Here is a 27,971-nt window from a genome sequence, read left to right on the forward strand (position 1 = left end):
ATACGATTTTTTTCCTCCAATAGACAAAACAAGGTAATTACGCTGAGTATCTTTGGCTTGATGTCAATCTCCAATCCTCCCAGAGTGAAATCTAATCGGATCTTTATTGAGAGGTCGCCATTTTGTGGCCAGGAAATTAAGGAAAACAAACACACCTGCGCAGGTGCAGCAGGAAAGAGAAACTGGACGGGAGGAGGACAGCTGGAGGGGAGTTGGCCCGGAAGTCTGCTGGGGTTGAAGTTATTAATAACTTGGAATAGCCTACCTTTTATCCAAAAAAACATTGAGATGTTTGTGAACTGTGGACACTTACGGACTAAATGAAAACAGATTATGGAGGAACAGACAAAGAGTAAGACTTCTAGAAACTTCTAAAAAGGTAGGACTGGTTCTTCAGTTAAAAGTTTCTTTCTGGTACACATTGGTTGTGGATATTTACAACTTGTGTGCTTATCTTAGCACAAAATGAGCTAAATATTTGAAATTTGCCGACTGTACAGTATAACTATCTATCCACTGTATCTGTTGACAAAGGTTGGGACTGTCAGAAAACTTACTGAACCGTCTGACTGGCACGTACAGTACACGGGCCAGTAAGCATGGTGAAATGACAACTTGTGTTTATTTATCAAAAGTCTTTTTCGTCTTGTCTCTCACGACGCAGACAACCACCGTCTGGTGGGGTCTACAGTCATGTAGCATTCAGGGAACAATAGAGAAATCATTATCACTATTTAGGCTAGGCTACTCTGTCAGTAAGTCAGTCAGTCATGGACATTCGTGAGTAGAGATTGATGCTGTTATTTCCAAAAAAGTGCCAAAACGTGCAGTGAGACATTTAGCTTTGACTTTGATAAACACATTTTACTTTTGTTATGTTATTTTTTGGGGAGATTTTTTCTTCTTCTTTTAGGCTATTTGTAATTCTTGCATGCAGTTCATTATTTAGGCTTTTGGAGAGCAAATGTTGACCATTATTAAAATACAACTGCTGTCATTGTTAGATCCTCAAAAAAAAAACCTTTATTGGCTCCTCTTGAAAACATAAATCATAAAAGCGCGTCACAGTTTAATTTCCAAACAGACAAAGCTTTCAAGTTAGGATGAGCACACATTTTATTCTCCATTGAGTAATTACAACTGCTGGGTGATGTATGTGAGGTTGACTCGACCTTACAGTGACCGGGTTCATCATAATAATGAAGTAACATTTCATCTAGTGTAGGCTAACAGTGTGGTTCATTAATGTGATGTTTTGGGACACCAGCTGAGGTCTGTGCCACAGAGAAATAAGCGTGTCCTTTAACAGGAGAGCTGCCAATGTTGAAATCTTGCAACTCTACGGGAGAGTGATGAGAGTTTGTCGAGTATTGTATTTCCCCTTCCTCATAAAAAATCAATCATCCCTCTCATTCGTCATGTTTGTGTAGATAGGTTCTTTCCCTCTTTCCATTTCGGCTGTTTACATGAATATGAACTCGAGCAGAATATAATCAACATCTCCTTGAACTCGGGTTACAATTTCTAATATTAATGAGCTCTGTCAAACTTTCATTCAAAACCTTACATCATACACGTATTGTTTTGTAATTCTATCCTGTTGAATCCTTCCACATAGTAAACTTTCTCTTTGTTTCCATAAACCTGTGACCCATGTGGTGTAAATATGGGGGTGTGTGTCTGGCTGTTGTGGATTGTTGCGGTGTGGATTGTAACCTGCTTTGCATCACCAAGTGTTTTGACTCTTCTCTGTAGTTTCGTAGCGCTCCCATTTGTTTTTGTGTAGTACTGGCACCTGGTCCCATGGTAATCTCATCTGCCAAATAGTTTCACACACTAAAGGGTGAAATTGAATTCATGGAAAACATTGGGCCCAATTCAAGTCATCCTATGCAGCTGCATACATAGATTATCGGATAATTGGCCCCACCACTGACAAAGAGTCTCTCTTCCTATAAAGCCTTCCCAGTTTCTGACCCACTTATTAGACATAGACAGGCAACAGATCCTCATGTTTATCTGCAGTAAGGACTGAACTTCCAGAGCTCCTGACTGTCATGTCAGATGAGAGGAAAACTAAGCCAGGTTACTACGAGAACCATCCAAAGGTCATCCTTATTTTTCACGTCATTGTTGTTTAATTGGAAACTGCTCCTATAATTTAGCCCTGTACCTGACCTGAGCAGTGTGTTCAGTTGTGCTTAATGTATCCGTTTTTTTTTTGTTGCCTTTGATTTGTTTGGCAGCAGTTTTAACCTTTTAACGTTCTATCACTGTTAGAGGAAAGTCCCAGGCTCGGTTCGTCTTACACTATTATATGTCGTCAGTACGTGATCCTCAATGTATTCCAGGTGTTATTTTGTGAACAAGTGGTGTAATTTCACATTTATGCTCTACCTGCTTCTCTTTAATCTGTCCTGTCCTCTGCAGTTACTGGCTAGCTACTTTTCCCAGAATTCGCCAAGACGTTTGACTTTATTCATTTCAGCTGCAGCTGTAGATTGTACTGTGCATGTTTGGGAACAAATATGTGGTTTGGAAATTTCATTTTTCCGTCTCCATCGGAAAACATTTGAGAATATACTGAAGCAAAAAGGCGTATCATTCATGACCCTTGTGTCATGAATGATAATATTATTATTTAACAGTAGTTACATATTGTCTTCCTTACTTGATAGTAGATAGGTAGGCCTAGATTCAGAAAAGATCTTGTTTTTTGTTAGACTCCTACTTTGTGTTAATGTATGCACTACACATTTTAATCAACTTTTATCTGCAGCCAATACAGTTGCATTGTATAGATTGGGGTGCTTGCATTAACCATATGCACTATGGGTGTGCCCTAAAGGCGGGAATAATGAGATGGATCCAAATATATTTCAAATCTGAATAATCTTGTCATTAGTTAAAAATAGAGAAAAGCCCACATTATGGGCTGATATTATAGTCCATCCATTTGTAGAACAGATTCAAGTTCAGTTACTTCACATTGCATGTGGCATCTTGCATGACACAGTTAAAGGTAATGCAAAAAAAAAAAAGACTGAAGTCACTAGAAACAGCCACATCCTCTTCTTCTTTATAGCCGTTTGTAACATTGTGTTATTGTGAGTGTTTCTTTTGTTCGCCATTGTGAAAGGTTTAAATAGCACCCGGAGTTTATCTTCCCAAAGCTGAACAGCTTGTTGTGGCAGAAATTGCTTGTTATCAACCAGGAAATTTGTCTGGGGCTTGCTAGGCCCAGGACTGGTCAGCCCTGGGCCAAAACAAATCCACCCAGCTGTTGGATTTCTGCTCTGGTTTGTTCAGCGGTGAGTGTGTACGATGTATCCCAGTATCCCTAAGCCAATGCACATTTCCTGTCCTTGTTTCCTGTTGAATGTCAATGTGCTATAGAGACTCATCAAGAGACACTGCTGCTGCACAAGTGGTCAGTGTTTGCAAGAGCTGCACATGGATGCAATTAGTGCAAGGTCTTTCCTCATCGTATTGTCTGTTTTCGTTGCTTTAAAGCAGATGAGCATCATCTCAGAATCTCAGACCCAAATTGAGGCCACAAGAGGAATGAAAGCAGAGCTAACCTAAACTGCAGATACTTTGCTTTCTGGGATTGCTGGCAAAGAAGATTTGCTATCCTTGGAACAGCAGCGTGAATGTATTGAAAAATCTACAGCTGTCAGTTCAATGAGAGCAAATTCACAGTGGTAGGGTTCAATGAAATATGAAAAGGCCGAGAATTCAAAGCCATGCTCAGTTTTCACTGCACTAAATCAAACTGTGTCTGTCATTTTATAAGCTGCTATTTATCCAAAAACGGCAAAAAAAAGGAGAAAAAAAAACTTATGGTGATTTCGTTGACAGATGTGAAGCACTGATTTCAGGCCAAAATATCCACAACTGTCCTCTCAGATCATCAAGGAGTCGCTGTGACTTCCACTGCCCCACCCTACTGTAATGTAATAAATGAAAAATATTACATGATCGTACTCTGCCATAACAGGCCTAATGACTTCTTATGTTAATTTCCATGCATAGAATAATTTTGTTCATTAAATTTAAACTATATTATTGCAGAGAAGAGAACAAATCTTTTTGTGCAAAGTTTAATTCCAGAGACAATTTGATCTTGAACTTGCAATATTCATTCTTGAGTGATAAGTAAACAGCTGTTTATGATTAGCTCTTTAAGTTTTCAGCATCCTCCTCTCATTCGACCCAATAAATCCCGAGGCAATAGTGCTGTCATGTCAGCAATATCCTAGCAAACGCAGTCTTGACAGTTGGTGGACACATTAATGATGCTTAGATTTAATTCAGCCTTAGCAAAGTGCTACAATACCTCAATATAGTGACTAGGACGTGGTATTCCATCGATCCCCATAATAATATGGTACTTAACTTTCTTGTCTTATGGGGACACGCCACAACATGTATCACCTTAGGATATAACCTGTCATCGTGTGAGGAGTGTGAAATCTGGTGGTTTACCCCTGGCACCTCCTCGTCAAGTTGGAGGACTCTGCTCGTTTCTCTCTGCAGTAAGAGCCCTCCTCCATATTTCAAGTTTCCGTGCCCCTGACTCTGAGCTTTCTGCCCCCAAGTCAAACAGCACATCCTGCAAACTTCCCAGCACTGACTGGCAAGCATTGACCCATTCCTCTAACCCCATACCACCTGGCACATAAGACTAGGTGAAATGTGAAAAATGAGCCATTTTTTGGTTTTTGCTTTTGGAGCTGAGTTTACTACATTTCATATGTTTCTAATTGTTCCTTAGAATATAACCCCGCCTGTTGAATTTAGTTCCTCCAACAGGGAACTTTTGAGATATTGTACTGTGATGTTGTCCTATGAATAAGCTTGACGCCTCTTAAAATATACAATGTAGGCTGAAAATGAGCCTCCCATCTTTGAAAGAGCAGCCGCCACTGGTTTCAGCAAGTGCTCCAAAACAACCTCTGTTTATGTTCAGGGGACACAAAGCCCACCAGTGGGTGAGGCACTGATGAGGGGAACAAAGAAGGAAGTAAGGAAAGAAGGAAGGATGGTTGTGGCTAGATGGCGTACATGAGCTGCAGGAAGTGACGTAGAACCTCACCAAAAATCGTCGAGAACTCCCGACTGGTTAGGTTTAGTAAAACTGACAAAATAGGGGGGAAAAAAGCAAAAATTAAGTGATGCCATTGGTTGGGTTTAGGCATAGATTAGTAAAGATTGTGTGTTGTCTATGACGTCACTTCCTGCAGCTCATGTACTCCATCTAGCAACAACCAGGAAGGATAGGTAGATGGATAGATGGATAGATGGATAGATGAATCAACAAAGCAATAGACTATGCCATGAAATATGTGCATGCCTTTGAGTGGGCATGAACAACCAACATACTTTTTTTTTTTATAATTCGCTATGATGAACATGTAGGTAAACTAAAATAAAGATACGGTTTTAGTCATGATTTAGGCTAATATGAATATTCTATATCATTTGTTTTCGTCTTCTTCACGTAATTTTGTGGTGATGGGAAAAATTCACTCTCTGGCTTTTTTTTTTTTTTTTTTTACTGCAGCCATGTTTTTATTTTAGCACATTATTTGCAAATGACTGCCATTCCCATTAGATAGCTTTACACCTCATCCTCTATGTCTATTGTTATTATTGGCCAGACCATGGTTCAGCAGAGAAGCAGTGTCCTTCAGAGGTATTTCTCAGCACTGTTGTAATGACAAACCTTTCCCTGCCCTCTGACCCACAGAGCTCAGTCCCCAGACACACAGTAGCAGAGTGATTCCAGATGGAGGGAGTCTGTGGTAGGAAAGGCGTCGCTGTTTGAGCGTCATTGCCACAATTTCAGGTTTCAATCGCATTCCAAGATTGACCAATCCCAGTCAAACCAGTGACCATAGAATAGACGAATATTATTTCAGCGTTATGCCCTAACGTGCCTTCAGCAGCAGACAATCAAGTCCATTACCTAAAACAGAACCAGGTGTTAAATATAAAAGCTGAATTTTCTTCTCCTCCTCCTCAAAGCTTTATAACTTCTGTGAAAGTCATTCCAGCCGATGTGCAATGCAGTGTGTGTTGAGGACGGAAGGGTAGTGAGTCCACGCTATCAAATGACTTCTCACCCAGTAACATTTCCCCCGTGCCAATAACGCAGTCTGTGAACTTTCCTCAAAATCCAGTGCAACACATGTGAATGCACTAATGGCATAAACAAGCCCATCAATAAGTAAAACAGGTGCGCTCTCAAATGCACTCCATTCACATGTCGGGATACATTTCAGCTGCCATGACTGTGGACGGTAGGAGACAAGAGGTGGTCCCAAGCCTTGTGACCGTTTGGAGGAAGAAACATTTCCATAAAGGCATTAGTCACCCTAAAAAACAAATAACAGTCTCAACAGTGATCATTCAATCTGGAGCAGTCACTTCTTCCCCTTTCTCATGTTGCATGTGTGCATGTTTGGCTGGAGAAATCACAGGGAAAAAGGTGATCTTTCTTGGACACAGAACCAGGAGGTGCCAACTGCTGTGAGGACGCATATGCTCACCAAATTATGTAATGCTACCTACCCCTAAAAATCCTACTATGAGATCAGCTGGCAAAATATTCCAGTCTTTCTCAATGGCTTTTCTTAATGCACGGTAAGAATCTGAATCGCCAACATTTCCATGAATAAGACCACAGCTGGATTACTCTTCACTTCTGGGCGGGCTCAGCTAGGGAGGTTGAGGTAAAAGTTGAAAAGGCTGCGGGTGAGCAGTCCCTCGAGAAATAGTTATAAATGTTGATTTGCTGTCTTGCCAAATTTTTTGATGAACAGCTCAGTCTGTATGGCATACAGTATATGAGGCTACAGCCAGCAGCCAGTTAGCTTAGTGCAGCCTGCAAAACCACAACATGTCAATTTTAGACTTGCCTCTATGTATGGATGAGAAAAACAAGTCACAACATGTTAGTTGGTGAGTTTAAGCGTTGTTGGTAGAGGATTTTTTTTTTTTTCTTTGTTATCCCCCCAGGAGAGCAGAATAAGACAAATGTCAAGCCACCAATAGGTTAAAGTTTTAACCCATTGGGGGCTCTAGATGAAAGTCAAAGATGATTTAAGTCACTTAAGTCAAGATTCATTGACCCCATGGGTGACATCTGTAAAAAAAAAAAATACAGTGCCAATCTATTTGAGACTTTTCACCAAAAGAAATCCATACAGAGCTTGTTGAGGTATATGTTTTGAGCAAAGTGTTGGACTCATCAACTAAGCAGATCAACAAATTGGCCGCGCAATCTCATAATTTTTGAGATCAGTGGAAACTAATGAACAGAGACATTGATCCACTGATTGGAGAACTTTATACTGATCTTATTTTTTGAATGAAATTCTTTAAACCCGCCCTCAACCACTGTGTAATGACTTCATGGCTTAGACTGTTCTCCGCAGTTCGGCGGTACAGTTTAATACCAATGTTCAAGCATTTTCCAAATTGTCTGCTTACTAGCAGCAAAAAAGTTACTTACTTTAAACCCTCACTCCTCATAGTTGATCCTACAAATGTGGTGTAAAATCTGGAACATGCAGACACCACAGAATGTAAACACAGACACACTGTACATAAATATCTCAATTTAGCATTAAGCTGCATCCAAGTGGCATCTAAGTGGGAATCCACAGGCTGCCGCATTTTGTTTTAACTGGAAGACTTTGAGCTTCAGATTTGTCTGAAATCCTCTCCAGCTGGACACAGAGGCAGCCTTTACACCAAGCATTACCGGGTGTGAAATGGATTATTTAATAAAGTTTTTTTATTTTATTTTATTTTACATATACTTTCTAGCCAAATCTTTGCAGGCTCTGGGATAATGCTCAGATTTTTGTCTAATGAAGTGTTTGGACTCAATTTTAAGTACACAAAATTGGGGATTTCCAGCCTTCTGAAATTTGTGTTTTATTGCGCTAGTGTTGGTCATTCTGGGACTTTAGTGTTTTTTTTAGTGAGTGTAACATATTCATCATATGGAGGGAAGAAAAATTATAAGTCGAGCCAACAAAAAGTGAAGTCAGTAATCCTTGGTCGTCTTTCATTACCATTGCTTTTATTGAATTATCATGGAAAAAAAACAAATTGTAAATCTTGTTTCAACCAAGGAACTACTAGTCTGCTACTGGCACATCCCTGCCCTTAAAACCAAGACTTGAAACCACAATTTGTTGTTTTTTTTACACTGGAGTTTTTGAGTAATATCTTTAGTAAACACGAGGCTGATTTTGTTACTTTTAGCCAGAGTCGTGCTAGCTGTTCCCCCTTGGTTCCAGTCTTTATGCTAAGCTAAGATAACCAGCTGCTACCTATTCAACAGATTGTATCAATCTTCTCAATAGGTTTTGGCAAAAACAAGTGAAATTCAAGGTTATCACCTAACAACACAGAGGCCTGTATCCATCCTTTAAGCGCTCGAAGCCATGTTGTCGGTTCATCTCTCGCCAGCATGTGCAGTGTCAGTGACGTGACCCATGTCATCAAGACCAGGCTAAGGAAACACATTCCTGGAACTCAACCATATGTGGAGGAAAAGCAGTGGGTGGTAGTGACGTAAAACATGCTCAAAGAACATACTATTAAGACCCCTAAAACAATATTCCCTTCTCTTCTGCTTCCCCTCTCATCCCAGCCTCTCAGGTTGGACATATCAGTTGGCAGTTTAAGCATAACATATTTGCAAGTACCTTTAAATGCCAATAAAAAGGGCTTTACACATGTTTGGGTTAGTTGCCATGTGCAGAATATTAGTGTTGAAGATCTGTATCTTCTTTGTTGAGTTTTCTCAGTCAGTGTTAGATGTGTTGGCTGCTCTTAATGCTTCTGCATCTGCTTCAGGGAAACAACTTTGAGAAACTAAACAGGATGGACATCACAGAGGTGAAGCTGTGTTTACCTCAGCTCACTGTTACGTTTCCTTCCAGTAAGCTGCATCACTTAGTTTCCTGAGTCAACAAGACAAAATAATGTAGATAACCATGACTATCATTTAGTTTTTGTCATTTCCCATGAGAGAAATAATTTGAAAACTTTTTTTTTTTTTTTGCATGACTCTTAACCATAACAACAGTTAGGGTGAGTGGGCTTTTGTTGAACCCATCTGTGTCCATGACTGGTTCTTTTCCTGAATCTCTGCGATTCCCCAAGGACGTAACTGACGTAACTCTGCCAGTGTTATTGCACAGAACCATTAGAGAGATGACGCAGCCTGGCACAAAGGCTGATGTAGTAAAATACATGCAATTCACAGCGTTCACACACACAGTTCACACACACACACACACACACACTAGGGTACATTATGTACAGTGGCAGCGAGTTCGGTAAAGAGGCCTGTGGGGATGGTTGGCAGAACTCCCTCAAGCAGAAGCAGAGTTAGAAAGTGAATTACAAGTCAGATGGATTGGTCTATGCATGTGTAATGCCCATATTTGTGTGACCATGTACAGACTTCTGTATAGGTTTAACAGTCGCTTTGCCATGAATCAGTGGATTAATGGTTTTAGTGTACCGGTAATTGCCTTCATCCTTCCTTTTTTCCCCCTGATAAAGCACTTTGCAACGTACTCTCGGAATATAGTTTTTTTTTACTTGCCTGCCACTGATATGTACCATTATTTACTCAATATTAACTTTTAATAGTAAAAATATATCTTAAAAAATAGCATGAGCGTGATTATATCCTGGATTACAATGCCATTCATTTTCTGCTTATTCTTTGTCACATGACCACGATCATTTGGAGAAATTGGCAGAATGATTTCTTGTTCCAAAAGTCTTCTCAGTGTGTAAACCAAAATTATTTCAAGAGACAGCATGATTCTGTTCACAATTCAAACCACACTTTATTGCATATTTATAGATTTTGGAGGCAATGCTATCCAAAAGTGATTCATATTATGTAATTTACTGTGTGGAGGGAAATGTTTGGATTTGGTTAATGCCTCAGCCTTTATTCCAACATTCGAGTCACGTGTTACAGACTTTTCACTGGAACCCATAACAACTTGTAATTTGGAAGCATTTTTACACAGTGTGACCCTGGTGACCTTTGCAGTGGTAGTATAATCTGTTCCTTGAAAGAATATGAAACCCAGGAACCAGGTTGCTGCTGAGGACATGTTTATATTTGTATAGTAATAGTCTGCTCACTAAGCCAGCATGCTCGAGTGGAATGGAAATAAAATTATCCAGCACAATACACCATCCAACCCAAAATCCAAATATTGGTTACCCACATTTTAGGCCAAATAAAGCCAAACACAAATTTAATTGCCTGATATACAATCCCTCCTTTACCTCATTTTACCTCTCGGATGTTGAATTTTTCTTTCCTCAATAAGATGCAGATTCCTCTTCTTAGACTCTAATACTGTCCAACTGTGTAGGTGTTTCCTTTTGTTTATAAAAGGATTTCAGTTTTACCTCATTTCAGTCATGATGATATCTATTTTGTTTGTTTGGCTTGTGCCCTGACCTACTGAGCAGAACTCGTGCGGACGATTATTGTGTCACTTCTGACTGCTTGAGCTGCTGGACATGGGACCTGTGGTGTCTGGCTGGGGCACAGCGGTCACAGCTGATGTTGGGCAGAGCAGAGTCTGGTCTGGGTTGGCCTGGTGTGGACAGAACTGGGCAGGGCCAACCAGTGGTCAAACACTGAATCTGTCTGTATGTCTGATTTTAGATTTAAGTTAGAGCTTGATGTGTGGGTGAGAATGGTTGACATTATGGTGGACTAGGGTCACGATACTTAAATTTCAAATTAGATTAGAAATTAGACAATACATTTTTATTTGGTGGAAAAAAGGAGCAATACAAAAAGACAAAACAAATCAAATGTCCAGCTATCATCCAGTTTTCTGTGGCTGTTTGTATTGATACTATTGCAAACGAGTATCTAATCTGATCATAATTGATTAGTATCTGATTTTTTTAGTGGTTAACTTTGCCGAATGTTCACAAATGATAGAAGCTGCATCAACGGCTTAATGTGGGAATCAAACCCCACTGCCCTGTGTCATAGTCTTGTGTTTTGTTGTCCCTTCTATCCACTTCTGCCTCCACTAAAGGCAGACTTTGTCGCTTCCTATACAACACTGCCACACTTTAATTTATCTCCTGTCATAATTACTATGACCGGTGTTGCTTAACAACAAAACGTAACTATGAGTCATCAACCTGCTGCACAAACAACCCATGGGCTCAGTTTTTATAATGGACCATGTTTGTTCAAAGCCCATCTGGAGACCACATCACATGTTGCGTAGTCATATCCCAAAACAAAAACATCGCCTATTGCTTTTTTTAGTTATGTACAATCAAATGTAGATGGATTCTGAGATTGATGAAGGAGAGGCCCATGGTTCACATTATTGCGTATTTTGTTGCTTGATGACTTGTTCACTCTCCGTGTCCCCCCTGTCCATGATTAGTTCCTGATATTTCTGTGTCCTCTTCACCTTTCCTTGTATTACTCTGAATTTCTTTGCCTTTCCTCTTGGCCTCTGCCACAAGGTGAGTGTGTAGAGAGTGGGATGATGGATGAGAAGAACGACAGAGTGTTTGTGTTTAGTCCCATCTGACCTTAATCCTGTTACTTCTCAAGACTGGGCAACATGGGCTCACACATTCCTACTTGAACACACATATTGCAGCATTACGTAGGTTTGAATGTGCGTTGGTGAAAGACAACAGAAATCGCCTCTCTCCCATTTACTCATAACAGCTGTGCTCTGGTTGATTAACCACAGGAATCCCAGTGCATTACATTTTCTAAATAACATCTCAGAGCAAGTTTCAATTTCCATCATTGTTTAGGTCCAGTAGATCAAGCCAGACGCGCAGGGAATAATACAAGAGTGTGGAGGAATGACATAGATGGCAGCGCTGTATCATTTTCAAAGATGTCTGACTCAGTGGACTGAAACACACTATTTACATTTTGTTGGTTTGAGTGCAATTCCATATCAGTGCAAATGTTTGTTAGTACAGTGCTGCCAGCCCTCACACCAGCCCTCCAAAAGCATAAAGTCCCTGATGTAGCCTTGTATTTCTCACCTTGAATGCCATGGTACTGTAATAACAGAGGAAAACACAGCTAATTCTCAACAGGGCACCCCATATATCCCTCTGATTTGTGTGAGACATTAAACTGTCATTTCAACTTTTTAAATCTGCTCGCTGTTCAGTCCAAGGCCTTAGCTAAACAGTCTGATTCAACGTGAGACTGGAAATGTTGCAGCTCTTTCCTTTCCAGGGCTGCAGTTAAAACCCATAGTTCATATCTGATCATTTGTATTCTAAGTGTTTAAAAGCCATCTGACACATGCCTGCGTGCGCTGCTTGCACAGTCGTCCCATCACCCACTCATCCTTTCCATCTGCTCTACGCCTCTATGTACAGAGTCAGTCTGGTATCCCGTGCTTCCTTCTGTCAGATAAGAGTGGAAAGGAGACGCTGCTCAGCTCAGCCCCTTTTCTCTGGAGGAGTACAAAAAAGAGTAATACACAGGAGGATCTATAAGGAGTTTAATGTGAGTGTCATTTTTCACAATGTCTAATTTAGTCTGTGATGAATGGGACGATTAAAAGTACTTTGTGTGGTGACTGTGCTGCTGCTGATGATGGATAAAGTGTGTCTCGTGTGACCAGGATGCCCTTGGGACATATTGTATATCTCACATCATTTTCTTTTCTTGCTCCCAACTGTTCTTCTTTCCAAAATAATGCAAATTAGTTCCAGTTAGTTGGAAGTTTCCTCCACAACCAGCAATATTGATATGTGAGGTTTATTTCTCTATGATGTGCTCACACCCAACAGTGATGTAACGGTGTGCTGACTCATTGTGCTGACGGAGATGACCAGAACAGGACTGTCAACAAGTTGTACTTTTAAAATCATTTTAGTCCAACTAATTTCAATGTGTCCAACACTGGAGGATGAAAACATACTACATTAGGCTGAACAAACCAAAACAAGCTCCAGCAGGACTTTGAGGAGGTTTGGGTGAGGCCAGGAGTGAGGAAAGGTCTATGGAAAACGCAAGGAATCACATCCAACGGGACAGTTTACCACCCAGACTGCAATATTGCATTTGCAAGCTTTAAATAACAAAATTGACTTTGAGTTGACCACCATTTTTTTGACCATGGTGACTGAAACACCTGCTGTGAGTCTGTGACATCACCAGCTGGGGTGGGACCAAAGTGCAACATGCTTACATGTTTCAGCCAATGGAGGGCAGTACAGCTGCAGTTTTCCACAACATGTGATTTGGTCTGAATCCATTTCCACACAGCAGCAGTTGCTCCCTGCAGGAAGCCGCAGCCTCAATATCGTATCACCTTATCAGGCCTGTAAAATCCTTTGATAGCCTATAAAACAATAGCTTGGCTGTGAACGTGAGCTTGCCGTGTGGAGTTCACTGACTTGAGCAAAGTTCAAAATCCTCACCGGCCTTGTGGAGCCCGGTGTGTGTGCAAAATGAGAGGCAGGTGTGATGTTTGTCAGCGCGTCGCTCCCTCATTATAAATGAGAAAATGATGATATCAGCTTGACAGTTCAAAGACGCACGCTTTCTCGAGGCCTCAGCAGTGGTTCGACAAGCAGCCGTATTCAAACACAAGTCAGTTTGTGTGGCTGAAATCAGAATCAGCAGGCTGCAATCCAGACCCAACCACCATGTAATTTGGCTCCTACACTCTCAGCCTAGAGCTTGGCCAATAGCTACAACAGTTACTACCACTAACTACAACCTGGCAATATTATATGAGCTCATACTAACACTTGTGTTTTCTCTCAAGTTCAATTAATACTCGCATCATGCACGTGTTGTCCATAAACCAAAAGCGACCGAGTGGCTGTAAAATACAACAATGCGGCTGCAAACACCTTACAGGAAGAATTTCACTGCAAAATCGTTACTATCACTTCCCTTGCCCTCGCACAGTCACAGTTAGCACTTCATTTCCTTGGCTGTGGTCTCAAGATTGAGAACTCCAAGCAGTGGAAAAAAATGTCTCTCTCCACTTGGCTAGTGTTAATGGGTTCAGGCTATTCAGAGAAAACAGACCTCTCTAATCCTCCATGGATACAGCCGTGTCAATAAAACCCTCTGCCATTTAATACCTCTCTTTGTAACAGTGAAATACTGCTGAGGTACACAGCCACAGACTTTTAACAAGTCAACAGAATTGAAATGGGCATCAAATAAACAAACACAGACGGACTGTGTATGGATCTCTTTGTTTCTAGTGGAGGGGAATATTACCATGCAATTTTCCTCGTCTCTTTCCCACAGATGCATTAACTTTGAAAGCCCACTGTTGTAATTACAGCACTGTTTTTAGCGATGGTAAGCATAGCATTGACCCTTGGCACAGTGCAAACCCACTGATAGAGTGATTGTGCCGAAGCCATGTCTTCAATTTATCATTTTGCCTCCATGTTGAACATGCAGAGGACATTAGGTTCAGGGAGATGCAGTTATGATTTTGCTATTTCTATTGATTTATGCTTTATTTGTTCTTGGACGATATTCGGCCATACAAAAACTTATTGTTTATTCGTTTGTTCTTTCCACAACAGTATGTCATTTTGGGAATGTTTGCTGGACTTCAGAAGGGCCCAGAAGAGAAAAGTGCACACAATGAGACTGCAGTGAAGAGAAAGGCAGGTTTCCTGAGAGGCAGTTATAAATGTGACTTGTATTGCAGTTTCTCATTTCATTTGCACCGCTTTGTTTTCTTCTCAGAACACTGCACTGCACACCTCCTGGCCTCTTATAGGATCAACACCTCTCAGGCATCTGTAAAGTAAACAGGCCTTAAATCTTTACAGGAGGTGTTGTATGGGAATATTTCAATGGCTCAAAGCCAAAGCCACCAAACATAATCAATGTTAATGATATACAGTAAAATAGTAGCTCCCTTGGTTGCTTTTGAATGCTATGCGGCTTGGTGGATTGTTCATTTTGAAACAAGTGTTTCTCATTATGTCGAGTATTGTGCTTGGCAAGGAGACCATGGAAATCCTGCCAATGCAAAATCTGCTTTCCAGTGCCTGCTTAGAATACCATATATAGTTTCACCTGTTATCCTGCTCAATTCTCAGAGATAATCCACACAGTCAGCGTGTTTCCATGTCTTTGTTAAGTTTGTAGAAGTATGTTATGGCTGATATCCTGCGAAACAAAACACTTTGTGCATGTATAGTTAATTCAATTTTTATGCTGATTTCATACTGTTCACTTTGTTGTTGTTTTTTAATATTCAGATTCAGGGCAAAACCCTCTGAGCCTCCTGGTTTGTCTTGAGTGACCTCTGTGATTTGTTGCTGTAGATATTATCTGACCTTACATTGCACTTTAGAGCAAGCGGAGGCATGATGAAATGCTGATGCTGCTAATGAGCATCAAAATTAATCAATAACCACGTTTGATTAGCCAGAAAAGCTTTATTTAAAATTTGCTCTGCACAACAATAATAACTGCAGCAGCATGATGTGTGCATTCACTGCGAGCTTGAAGTCGGGTTTGAAATGTATTCAGCCTCGATGTTAGATGTTCTGCTCCCTGTGAAGCCCCTTTTTTTTGGTCTGACAGCCATCTTGAAACTAGCATGTTGGTTTGTAACAGGGACGTGGAATTTGTGACACACTGATGAGAGTATTCCAGCTTTGACCCTTCTCTGTAAGTGGAATGTCTCTTTGAAGATAAGTGGACATTTAAAGAACTATACCTCCAGTTCAGAGGTCACATACTAAAAAAAGACTCACAATCTCAAGGTATCCGCTCACAGAGACTACATAGTGATCAGCTCCAATTCAGAATTTGATCATCACACACACAGACACACATAAAGTACTACCCTCTGCAGAGGGGATTTGTTTTTGAATCTTCACATTGTCACAGGAAATTCCCCTAAGGGAAACATTTTTGCAGCTAACAATAGTCAGATTGTATTGTTGTGTTGAGTCACTGCCTTGAAAAGGTCATGGAGGACAGACACTGTTGTGGATGATTCAGCTGATTTTAATCAATTCAGTTCCCGAACTAAGTTTTCTTTTCTGCATGGTTGCTGAATTTTTAAATTCGCACAAATGTTGTTGTTTTTTCGTAATTAAAGACGGAAACATTACCAATCACATTCAATTAGAAAACAACATCTCTGAGTATTATAACAAAAAGGAGCACTTATAAAAGAGGGTTCATGCAAATGAGTAACAGAGCAGTTTGTGCATGTGTAAAGTCTGTGACTGTTTTACCTCATGATCTGGTGACTGAGGAGAATCTTTTCTTGTGCAGAGCAAAACCTCAGCAAAATCAACCAGTCATTCTGTCCATAATGCACATTCAGCAGTAGATTCAGGCTGGTTGGGCTTAAACCACTTAACCCCACCACTCCACCAATTACGCTAGTCCAGATTTCATGGTTTTTCCTCCACTAAATACCAATACAGCCTCTTTCTAAGAAATAAAAACCAGAGCATTGCATGACTTCACCAGAAATTAATTGCCATCAGTGACTTCACTGGCATAGATTACTGCAGATGTCTGACATTTTTCAAACCATAATGAGTGCTATTTTGGTACTCAAGCCATGTGGATAAAATGTCATCACATGCTTATAAGTGGGCATGTTAACAAATGAGTAAGAAATTATCATCTATCTAGTTCCATCATTGTATTTTGTGTCATTGCATGTTTTCAGTGACAAAGTGTCAAATTCTAATGCAATGCTCCTTTAGAAAGACCATTCTCCGAGAGTTCACTGTCCTGGATATCTCATAGGAAGTTGGAACATATTGCTGATGTTTCCTCAGTCTGCCAACGATAAAAAAAACACCTGGGGTAATCATTTCTGCTTTGCTTTATGTCCCTGTGCTACTACCAAGCCTGTGCCAAAACACAGGGACAAGCTAGATAGTTGCTGCTAACTCCCCCTCTGCCTGTTGACCTTGTATCCTCCAATTCATTAGAGAAACAAGTTGTCTCTTTCCACTTGCCAGCAAGGTGCTTTACAAGGACAGCATAATGTGAATGGAGGTTCAGTGTTACCCCTCCACACCAGGGCCTTAATCAAACACCAGTGACAAGGCAACAACTTCATCTCCTACCCACCTCGCACAGCAGGTGATTGATGAAACCCAGGTCTCTGTGGTGGTCGCAAAGTGTTTTCCCCTAATCGACTCCAATCAGAGAACCAATTGAGTATGGCTGCCATGTTTTTTAATAGAAACAAACTTTTGTCCAAACACGAAAGAAGTTAAGTGTAGTGTACTTTAATGGCAGATGCCTCCAAAGAAGAATAAAACATCTGATATTGTGTGAGCTGATTATTTGCCTGTCCATGCATAAGTCACATTGACAGTCAGTTCAGTTCCCTAGTCTCCGTCCTGTCAGGGGTATTTTTCATAGCTTTACCTTGTTTTGGCAGATGACAGGAGTTGCACAACATTTTTGAATCCCTGCATAGAAGGTCAGGCCTTATTGGCTCCGAGAGTCATGGGAGAGGAAGTGTTCACTACGGGAGAGGTTGGCTCAGTATTTACATTAGGATATCCGTCTAAAGGCCCTCAGCGGCGACCAACCCCCCTCACAGGATCTGTTCACTTTGACATACACAGCAGGTGGAGTGACCTTGACTGACCTCTGGACCAAGACAGACCATACGTTACAGCAACACCGACATTAATCTGTGTCAAAATGAAACATGCGTACAATGATAAACACGTTCGGAAACTCTCTTCCACACTCGTGGTATCCTCTTTTCTGTCCCGTTTTCTCTCTCATCTGCAATTACTCTGGTCACAAGTGGCTCTGTCATCGTGGAACTGCACAGTATCTACTTAATCCAGCAAGATTTAACACCAGAAGATCTTAAAATGTTGGAAAAACAATTCCTCCCATCACCTTTAGACTCCTGCTGAGATCACCATGGTTCATTTGAATGGAAATGGCATAGCTATTATACACAGAAAAATCATTAACACAATAAAAACCCGATGGTGTGTTTGACTTGGCCACATCTGGCCAATTGAAGAGAGATTTATAATGCAGCAGGTCTGCTCCAAAGAGCATTGGGTATCATCTCTCCTGCGCAGCAGTGTTTATGTAGGCCGAGTTTAAATATTTGAGGAGCACTTGTGGGGATGAATGGTGGCACAGGATTTCATCATAAAGCTGTGAAGGGTGAGCCGGCGGGGGGTCATTTTAACAGTAGTGTCAACATCATCAGATCCCGCCTCTGTCAACTCAGCAAACAGTATATTGCAGACGCTCTGAAAGGCAGTGACGGCTGATTTCTGGAAAGGCCCAGTGGTTTTCTCAGAACACCTTTGATGGTGCCAACAGGCCTTGGACATCTTCCCGTTTAGATTCTGAGTGGTGTGTCCAAAGTAACCATGAGGAGAAAAATAACAGAGGGAGATACGAGAGAGAGGATTTGACGTCTGATGCAACGACAAGTCTCATTGGACGATGGTGACAGAACTGTTCAAAGAGCGAAACAGCTGCTTCTCCATTCACTGAGGTAGTTCATCTGACCATGGCATTCCTGTGTCTACAGTGTCATTATGTAATGTCACTGTAGTCACCAGGAACAAATGAAGCTCATCGTCCTCTCCAACATCTTTTCCATTTGTCTTGACCAGTCAGAGGGCAAAAAGAAATACCTGCTATTGCTTCTGCAGATGTGATGGTGGATATTATCTTATATTTACTTAAACATTGTTCCTCTTTATTGATTGCTTCAATGTTCCTCTGCTTTATATCACAGTTTCCCCTGCGCTCATGACATTTCCTACAGTCTCCCATCTTTCTCCAAACGTGCTGCTACCCATGCATCTTGCAGGTTGCAAGAAGAGGTTGTGGAAGTTTCCATGCTCCCACTCGCTCCCTCAGTCACAGAGGCAAGAGCCACACCAGGTGGGCTCAGATATCAGCCACTGCAGCGTGGGTTTCTGTTTACCCAGTCTGCCTGTCTGTGGACATCCAACCCAGCTCATCACGCCACTATCCACCTGCCTTACTCACTGCACAAAGAGAGCTCCAGTGCAGAAATAAGGCCAATGATTCTTGCTCTAACTAGAAACATAGACATTGTGATGGTCCTTTTCTTTTTCCAGAAAGATATATTTATATTTTACAGTGTAGGCTTGTGACAGCCCCACTGAGATGTTTTACTTGCATTTGCCATCTCTCCTTTAGGTCATTTCTGTCCCTTGACCCCTCCCCTCGTGGTTGCATCATCATGCATATTTCCATCCATCACTCCCAGCCGTCCATTCACACCCCACCGCAAACCTCCAGCTCTTCTTACACTTTGTTTGTCTGTCTGTGGGCATGAAGGTCTGCTGGGGGTTTCCATGCAAAATATCCAAACAGACACCTGCACCACCCTACCCATCCCCTCTGACGTAGACACTCCCTACTGGGAGAAGCAGAAGAGAAGACCTGTGTTCACAGGAAGGCTAGTTAAAGGGAAAGAGAAAGTAATAGTGGGAGTCGTTGATGCCTACAGACGCAGTCGATTCTGTTTATTTGAATGGCAGCAAAGAGACTGCGTAAGGCTCTGTTAGTGGTCTGACCCACCGCCAGTCACCATCTCTAACGTACACCAGGGGGGTTTAAAGACGCTCTAAATGGGAATACAAATAATCCACCAGTTGGACTACGTATTATAGTACAACAGGACCTTTGATACAGAGGTGACTCAAATCCAGTGCCACATCATCATGGAGGCAGCTATTCCATGGTCTCCCTGTTCGCACAGTATAGCATTTACTGTCGGAGGTGCTCAAACCTGGCTTTGTAAGCCTAATGTGTACGTGCTTTGGGGGGTCTGTTGGAGTCACTATGCATTCACCTGGAAACTGCCAAACTGTTCTCCAACTTACAATCTGAGCCGATCCTCCATCCTGCAAATTCATTCTGCAAACATAAGGTGGCCAACAGACAATTAATTAGTGATATCGCACTAAAAATACTTAGAGGTGCCAACTCCCTGGTCTTAATTTTGCACCTTGCAATTTGCATTTATGACAATGAAACTATCCATGAACCTTTTTTTTGGTAGGTGAATTAATATGATCAATAGTGAAGGTTCAGCAAGGAAACTGATATGTTTCTCCAAAATGACTCATAGTAATGGATTTGGTAGAGTTTGGTAAGGTCTGTGATCCGGAGAGCATCTATCATAAATATTGGAAACATGGCCTTCTAATGCATCTAGTAATTCATCAAACCTGTCATCTGGTCTTCTTTTTTTTTTTTTTTTAATCTGGCCAAAGTATAGAGGACTGTTTAATGACACAGTAATATGCTGACAGCTAGTTCAAATGTTATTGACTCTGCAACAAAGTAAAGAAATCACAATTGTTTTCCAGTTTGAGTGGGGCAAACTCTGTCCAATTATTCTGAACCACCTGTTGGACTTTAAACAACTGAATAGCAAGATGTCAGGACCAATCATCCAAACAATACCTGACCATGTCCAGCTCCAGCAGGAGGTTTATTTTGTCAGCTGGCTGAATTGCTTTTTGGCTGCAAAGGTCTTTCTAATATATAGCATTCCACTCAAAGATTCTGTCAAAGCTCTGCACTGCATAAATGGCTTAACCTGCATGTTGTAAAAAAAAAAGTAGTAGTTTTCAGAAAATACGAGTAATTTGAAACATACAGAAGCTTGGGGAGCATGGCCCCCTTCCCTGTGAATTATGGAGTGACTGTTATTCTCCCTATAATTCACAGATGTTAGTTGTAAAAGGAAATGCTGCCCTCTAGTGGGCGTAAACAAGCATGTTTGATTTTTTTTTTTTTTTACATGCTCACAGAAAAAGACACATATTAGTTTCTAATAATTTAATGTCAGAAGCTAAATTAGTTTTTTTTAGTTTTTCATTAGGAACACCGCACCTGGGGCCTCTGCGGTAGAAGTCTCAGTTCTTAATGGCTGAGATTGCACAAGATATTCTGATATTTCTTTGAAATTCAGGTTCTTGATGTGTTTGCATTGTATCATTCCTGCAGATTCGTCAGCTGTATATTCGTGATGCCAATTCAGACCTGGAGACTGGGGCGGCCACTGACGTCTTGTCAAGGACTGTGGGACCCAAAATGAAAACAACCAAAGAGGGTAGGTGAGAAATCATGTTTCATAACAAAAACATAAACTTTTAGAACCAAGTCCAAATGAAAGAGGCCAAACATTAAGTCCATTCAGTCCAAAAATAAGACTCAGACAGGCTGTGTGGTGTTCAAAATGATGATTAATTGTTATTAATGTGCCAAAAAAAAAATCCCCACACCATCACAGCACCACCAGCAGCCTGGACTGTTGACACAAGGCACGTTGGGTCCGTAGATTCATGCTGAGTGCCACAGCAGAAATCGCGATTCATCAGACCAGCCTATATTTTTCCAATCTTCATCTGCCTTGTTTTGGTGAGCCTGGATCCACTGAAAGTTCATATTTATACTCCTTGCTTACAGGAGTGGAACCTGACACGGTGGTCTGCAAATGAAGCCCATCCTGCTCAAAATTCAATGTTTTCTGCATGCTGAGATGCTTTTCCTATCACCTCTTATGGTTATGTGAGCTACCGTAGCCTTTTCCATCATATTGCTTACATCTTATGCCTGAGACCTTTATGTGTAAAAATCCCAAAAGATGGTTTTGGAAATAGTCAAACCAGGCAATCTGGCACCAAAAGTCATGCAACGATGAAAGGTAGAGATTTCGCTTTTGTACTGTATTGAACAGCTGCCACCTGTTTGTCTGACTGGACAATTGCAATGGACAGAGAAAAGGATGATTAGCTGTTCCTACAGTAATTACAGTAAGCGGCAAATTAATGCACACTGCAAATGATAATATTAGGCATTAGATGAAAGTGATTACTTTCATCTTGTTCAAGACCTGCAATGCAGGTTACAAACTTTGTCTTTGGTGTACAGTAATATTTATGTTTTTATGACTTTGACCCTTCTCTCTCAAACTGACACCTGTGTGATATAACCCTGTAGCAAAAATGATGTCATTTTTGTTGCCATTTGCAAGGGTATGATTTTCCAGAGCTCACACACTAGTATGAGCTTATGGTCCTTTGACAGCTACGCTCACATGTGGCTTTAACACGTGTGAGGCATTTCTTCAACAGCTACACTACCCAGCCCTCTGGACAGCAAAAACAAAGGCCAGTCTTTGTTGAAGGGTGCAGCATGTGTCTATTTTATGTGAGGCCAAGCTCACGTGAGGAGGAGTTTAAATCAAAGCTGAGCATATGTTAAATGTCAGTGTCAACCATGGAGCTTTTGACTGGGCAGACAAATCACTGTAGATGCTGACTTGCATCCAGATTCTGGGAAATATGACAAACGGTCTTTAGATGTGGAATTTTCAAATGTTTAGAACCTGTATGATATATGATAGCTTATTAAATGATGCTGAGTCATGAATTTTCAATGCAATTCTCCTTCGTACTTGATTGAGAGGAAACAGTGGAAAGTGTTTGGAAGCAGTTTAATCTCAGACAGATGTTGCATATGATGGTCTGGAGATGTTGTAAACGACATTGGAAAAGCAGTTCAATCAACTATTGTTACACAGAGAATATTTCAAGCAATTATTCATCAGTCATATAGTAAAACTTGAGTGTGATAGAGGTGCAGTAACAGGCATTTCCAACATTGGTCAAATGTGGAGACATGTTTTGACATACACTATGATAACTGCTGGGCAGACTCTGTCACAGAAAGCAGGCTGCGTGCTTCAAGTGTAGTTTTGATAAAAAATCTATCCCACAAATATGAATTACAATGAAGTAAGGATGAAAATTCTTAATAACAATTTAAGTTGACATTAAGATGTCTACAATGACCATACTGGCGTTTTTGTATTTTTTAGCCCGTTTTCTATACATTGCGTATGCCTTACTTTAGTACTGACTTCCAGGCAATCATTGCTTTTCATGGCTTTTGGTAAAGTATGGAAACATCTATTTGTACTACTTTATATTTGTGTCAAAGCTGACACACATTTTAAGTCCAGATTTTTAGATATGCATTTTCATTTTTTTAAAGGCGGCAAATGCAAGAATGACCAAAAACACTAGTATAGCTCTCTACAGTAAGTCCGTCCTTTGGTGTATTGCAACAGTAAGATCATGAGCATGACAAAAAGTGCATTTTGTGCAACCAGCTAAATAAAAAAAAACCGAATCCACGTTTGTTACAGTTACATATTACTGATGGCTATTTATTTAGCATATTCTCCTATGTATTTTTTTACTTTAGATAATTTAAATTAGCGTTGTGTTTATTTTACTTCCCACCCTAAAATCAGTTCAGAACAAAAACACCTTCAGCTAAAGGCAGTAAGCCTCCTCTTCATGTAAAGAAAAGCAAAGTATGAGGCTCCTCCCAAAATGCCTATCAGCAGAGTGGTGCCAAAAATAACCGGCGCGTTCTTCCTGGCCACACGAAACGCCACCGGTAGGACGGCAGATATCAGGATGTTGTTGACATGGCCCAGCACCCTCCTGAAGGCCGGGCGCTGCACCACACGCTCATAGTATGTTTCCAGGTTGACACGGTTACCGTTACCCCAGTAGCGGCGGGACAGGCCGAGGAACTTGAGGCGGTGTAAGGTTACTGCCAGAGAGACGTCGGCCATGCTGAAGAACTCGCCACACAGCCAGGACTGACTGCCTTCTTCTACAAGTGAAAGAGTCACAATAACACACTTACTTCTAATATTCTGTGGATGTTAATGGCACAATGGTTACTAAGCAACAACATGTTGCAGTTACCTGGTGTTTCTTCCACCCTCCTCTGAAGCTCTGTCTCTACCTGGTCCATCACACTCTCTAGTTCATCCAGAAGCTTCTTCAGGTACTTCATGTTATCATGGTCATACAACTTCGACTGCAGAAATATATTCACATGTAAATACAGTTTCCTTATACTGTAGGAGATCTACTGTTGTTAAGTGCATAGTTTACATCTACTACATCTATCTCATATTTACTGTTTGTTAACAATTAACATTTCCAATGAAATCAATATAATTCACAATTTAATACATTTAAATTGTGATTTGAATCTCAAAAGCTGAGGTTTTTTTTGCTGATTTGCATTAAGTTCAACAAAGACCACAGAATAGGACACTAAATGTTGCGTAGGCTTGGCTAGTTACCATGAATTTGATATGCTCTTAATCGAAATGATATAGGTCTGTGGTATAATAACAAATGCCAGTTTCCAGTCCTCCAAATGTGAATTAACGGTGTTGTGTTTTTATGACAGTATGGGTCTAAGAGGACAAAATTGTAAATCATAAAACAAACCCAACAGTGTTTCATACCCACCAGTGCTTTAAGTGGGAAAAAATAAGTGCCGGTACTCCCCTTTTCAGCTGTTGGCTGGTAGGCTAAATTAGGCGGTGGGCGGTCGATACCAGCACATCATTAAGTGACAGGCTACTTTACATTCAAATATGATGTTGATTAAAAAAAGAAAAACGTTCAATTGAACTTTCCAGAAAGATTTTTAAAAAGTATTTTCTTGTTAAAATCCATCTGTGAATAATGTATGACGACAAATGAATCAGTATTTGTTATTTTAAGTTTACCCACTTCATAAAGTGTCTCTATCCTTCCCTAATTGCTGTCCTAAATTATTGCCAAATTAAAATTTTCACTAAAATCAAGAAGTTTTTGTGATTTGTGGCCAAATAAACAGCCTCCACAGACAGCTGTCATTGTTCTAACAAGCTGACAGCAACAGTTTCACAGTGTTTCTCAGTAAGAGCTTTCATTTTACTCTGCTCTTGTTAACGAGTAGTGTTAAGCATTTTGGGAAATATGACTCACATTTAAGCATGTTGAATACAGAAAGTGGAAGGCTACTTATTGGTAGGCTACCACTGGAAAGTCATGTAAATGGCTTTACACTGTAACTCACGAAGGTTTTAGTCGCTCCACATTCACATCTCGTCTGGACACATGGAGTTATACTATGACGAGGCAGCAGCGTGCGCTCCGTACGTGCATGTGAGAGAGTCATGGATGAGAGAGCGCACAGCGCGGCAGCCCCGCCCCTCAGTGAGAGACAGAGGAGCAGCGGAGAACAGAGCAGGGCAACAGAACCGTGGCGCTCAGGGTGAAAGAGGCATCACTATCACAAATCGGTCAGAGAGAATGAGAACAGGACAGAGTAGCCTATGTCCAGACACCCGGTACTCCCCGGTACGCCGTAAAAAGTCCCAGTACGCCGGGGGTTAAAATCTAGAAGTGCCGGTACTCCGTACCGGTGAGTACCGGCCCACTTAAAGCACTGATACCCACCACTCTGCAAACGTGAATAACTTACTTTTAAGCGTCTCTGTTTTGCTACATAAGCATCTTTAAGCTCTGGATTCTGCTCTGCCAGTTTTTTCAGCTCCGACTGTGTGTTCCCGATCTGCGCTGTTACACACAAAAACATTGGAGCGTGTTAGACATGACGATACACGCTGTGGTAGTTTTACAAACATTAGTGGGGAAATCAATGATTTCTTCTAGAAGCCCCTTAGCTCAATAGCTTATATTTCTTAATAGGAAGAAGAATCCAACATTTTCAACAGAATTACAAATAGAGCTACATTGCTGATCTCAGAATTGCTCTATGACCCTAACATTAACTGTAGTGTATTCTCACTTTCCTTGATTTTAGACAAATCTTTGAGGAGGTGGAAAAAGGTTAATATAAGGTGCAGCAGGACGTGTGCAGTATTGGCGTACCGCTGAAACATCTGCACAGCCTCCATGATGCTACCTTGGCATGAAGTGAGATTGCAGTGTAACCTTTTCCAACACTTTGTTGAATGCATGCCTAAAAAATGTCTGGCTATTATGGAGGCTAAAATGTGCCCTATCCAATATGAGAAGCAGCTGACAAAGCAGATCTTCGTGTATGTGTGACATGAAGGGAAAAACATGAAGGGAAAAAAAACAAGACTGTGTATATGACTGGGAAAGTGCATCATCTGTGTTTCTTACTTCGTATGCACGTGGCTGCGTACGCTGGTATGTGGGAGTCCACTGTGATCTCAGGATGGAGGATGGAGCCATGGGTGTAGGCATCCATCTGTAGTGAGTCCAGCAGCTCTCTGTAGTGCTGCACTCTGTGATAGTATGTACTGCCCTCTTCAGGGACCAGCTTGGGAGTGCCCTCTGCAAGTAGACAAGTCGTGAAAAGAAAAGGCCATCAATGAGGGAATCAGAGTGATTTCAACCAAGGAAGGAGGGAAAGAAAATGTGTATTTATCTTAAGACTCATTTCTGATTAAACGCTTAAACGGTTCCATGCTTACCAGGTTCTGCTTTCAGGTGACTGGATGACACTCGTAGAACAAAGCTATCATGGTTTAGTGCAAACCAAGAGAAAATGAGTAAAGAACTGAAAAATCAACAGATGCAAATTAAATGAAAACAAAAAATGTACATTTAATGTGAAACCAAAATTTCAACAAGCAAAGATAAATGAGAAAACAATGAATGAGAACATGCAGGAAACTGAAAGTGAATGGAGCCACAGTCAGTGAGAGTTTTGGGGGCAAACTGTTTTTATTTAGCCTCACCATTGAAGTTGTGCTCCAGGTAGTCCATGATCTGTGTGGGGTCACAGATGACATTGTCATCGTGGACTAAGACCGGCACTTCACCAGTAGGATTCAGACGCATGAACCAGGGCTCATTGTGTTCACTGAGCGGTAGGCTCACATCATACTCCTCACAGTGCAGACCTTTCTCTGCTATGGCCAGTCGCACCTGCAAAACAGCAGCTGTGTGAAGTCATTTCATGCTTCTGACTGTGCTAATTGACACCTCAACCTCTGAGGTCCAAATTAAAAGAGAAAATTATATGATTATACAGTAATACAGGTGAATGATCCTAAGAGGCACTTATTTCAGTGGGAGAGTTTTGCACATTGAACACTAAAACCTTGCAACAATGAGCGTCCACTTGACACTGTTAGTACAGAAGAAATTCAATTTTTTTCGACCAGCGGAGACCAGATCCAAGATTATATCAATAGAAAATGACCAAAGGTAGCCTAGATGGTGTTTTCCCAACACCTGCTTTGTGGGCGTCTTCACAAAGACAAAGATTTAACCAACAGTGGTAAAAGCAGTGTCCGCAGGTGACTATGATGTCAAAATATCTACTGTAGGATCACAGCACAGTAAGGATTTTACTAGATATCACTTAGGAATGCACCAAATAAACTATGGTGCTGCCCTGCGTAGGAAACTCGCTCAGTACAGGGTGGAAGGTAAACAACCTGCAGCTTTCTATTGTAACAATGTGTTGTTGTACATCAGTGTTATTATTATTATTATTATAAATGAAGTCAGTGTGTCAGAAAGAGATGGCATTATGCGCACCAACACACCCATGTCACTGGATGTGTAATTAGAGCTGTGATGAGGAGCTGTCCACCGGGCTGTGGTCCTGAAGCTGAACCGTCAGCGACACTCACCTTCTGAGAATTAAAGGACTGCGTCCAGTGATACAGCGTCAGTTTGGATCCGCTCTGCTTCGCCGCTGCGCCACTTTCTCCTTGTTCATCCTCCTGAGCCGGCTCCGTTTCTATCAGAGCGGTTTTCTCATCTTGGGATTCAGAGCTGTTTTCAGACGCCATTTTATCTGTTAGTATTTTAGGGGACAAGTGAGGGCAGGAAGGATGTCACAGTCGACGAGTTACACCCCCTGCAGGTTCGGAGTGTATTGTGAATCTACTTTTCTCTATTTTATATTTCTACATTTTGTGTTTTCATATTTTACTTCTCGCCAATTCTTTACGTGGATTAGATACCCACGGCGATCAGGTTAACAGGAGAAATCAGTAAGCCAGTATTTTTTGCAAAGGTCTGTTGGATATCAAATT

At 41.1% G+C, this 27,971-nt stretch overlaps 1 protein-coding gene and 1 long non-coding RNA gene across 2 annotated transcripts; one reads left to right on the forward strand and one right to left on the reverse strand.

Moving 5' to 3' along the window:
- The first annotated feature begins 77 nt into the window (after positions 1 to 77).
- Positions 78 to 23,521, forward strand: LOC146966524 (uncharacterized). Its single transcript, XR_015034521.1, has 3 exons — positions 78 to 379; positions 21,071 to 21,176; positions 23,385 to 23,521. It is a non-coding gene; the product is annotated as an uncharacterized LOC146966524 (long non-coding RNA).
- Positions 22,546 to 27,769, reverse strand: gdap1 (ganglioside induced differentiation associated protein 1). Its single transcript, XM_085763482.1, has 6 exons — positions 27,564 to 27,769; positions 26,661 to 26,850; positions 26,080 to 26,253; positions 25,412 to 25,506; positions 23,851 to 23,965; positions 22,546 to 23,755 (listed from the first exon to the last, which is right to left on the reverse strand). The coding sequence occupies exons 1-6, from the start codon at positions 27,723 to 27,725 to the stop codon at positions 23,403 to 23,405; spliced, it is 1,089 nt and encodes a 362-aa protein (XP_085619608.1). The 5' UTR covers positions 27,726 to 27,769; the 3' UTR covers positions 22,546 to 23,402.
- Positions 27,770 to 27,971: the final 202 nt, after the last annotated feature.

The sequence above is a fragment of the Trachurus japonicus genome, chromosome 20 (genome assembly GCF_045865225.1).
Source record: "Trachurus japonicus isolate A0001 chromosome 20, Traja_1.0".
Taxonomy (NCBI): domain Eukaryota; kingdom Metazoa; phylum Chordata; class Actinopteri; order Carangiformes; family Carangidae; genus Trachurus; species Trachurus japonicus.

Coding starts and splice junctions, on each gene's coding strand:
- gdap1 (XM_085763482.1), bottom strand. CDS start 27,725: ATGGCGTCTGAAAACAGCTCTGAATCCCAAGATGAGAAAACCGCTCTG. Junction 26,254..26,660: donor CCTGGAGCACAACTTCAATG/GTGAGGCTAAAT, acceptor GTCTACTTGCAG/AGGGCACTCCCAAGCTGGTC. Junction 25,507..26,079: donor CGCAGCCACGTGCATACGAA/GTAAGAAACACA, acceptor TGTGTGTAACAG/CGCAGATCGGGAACACACAG.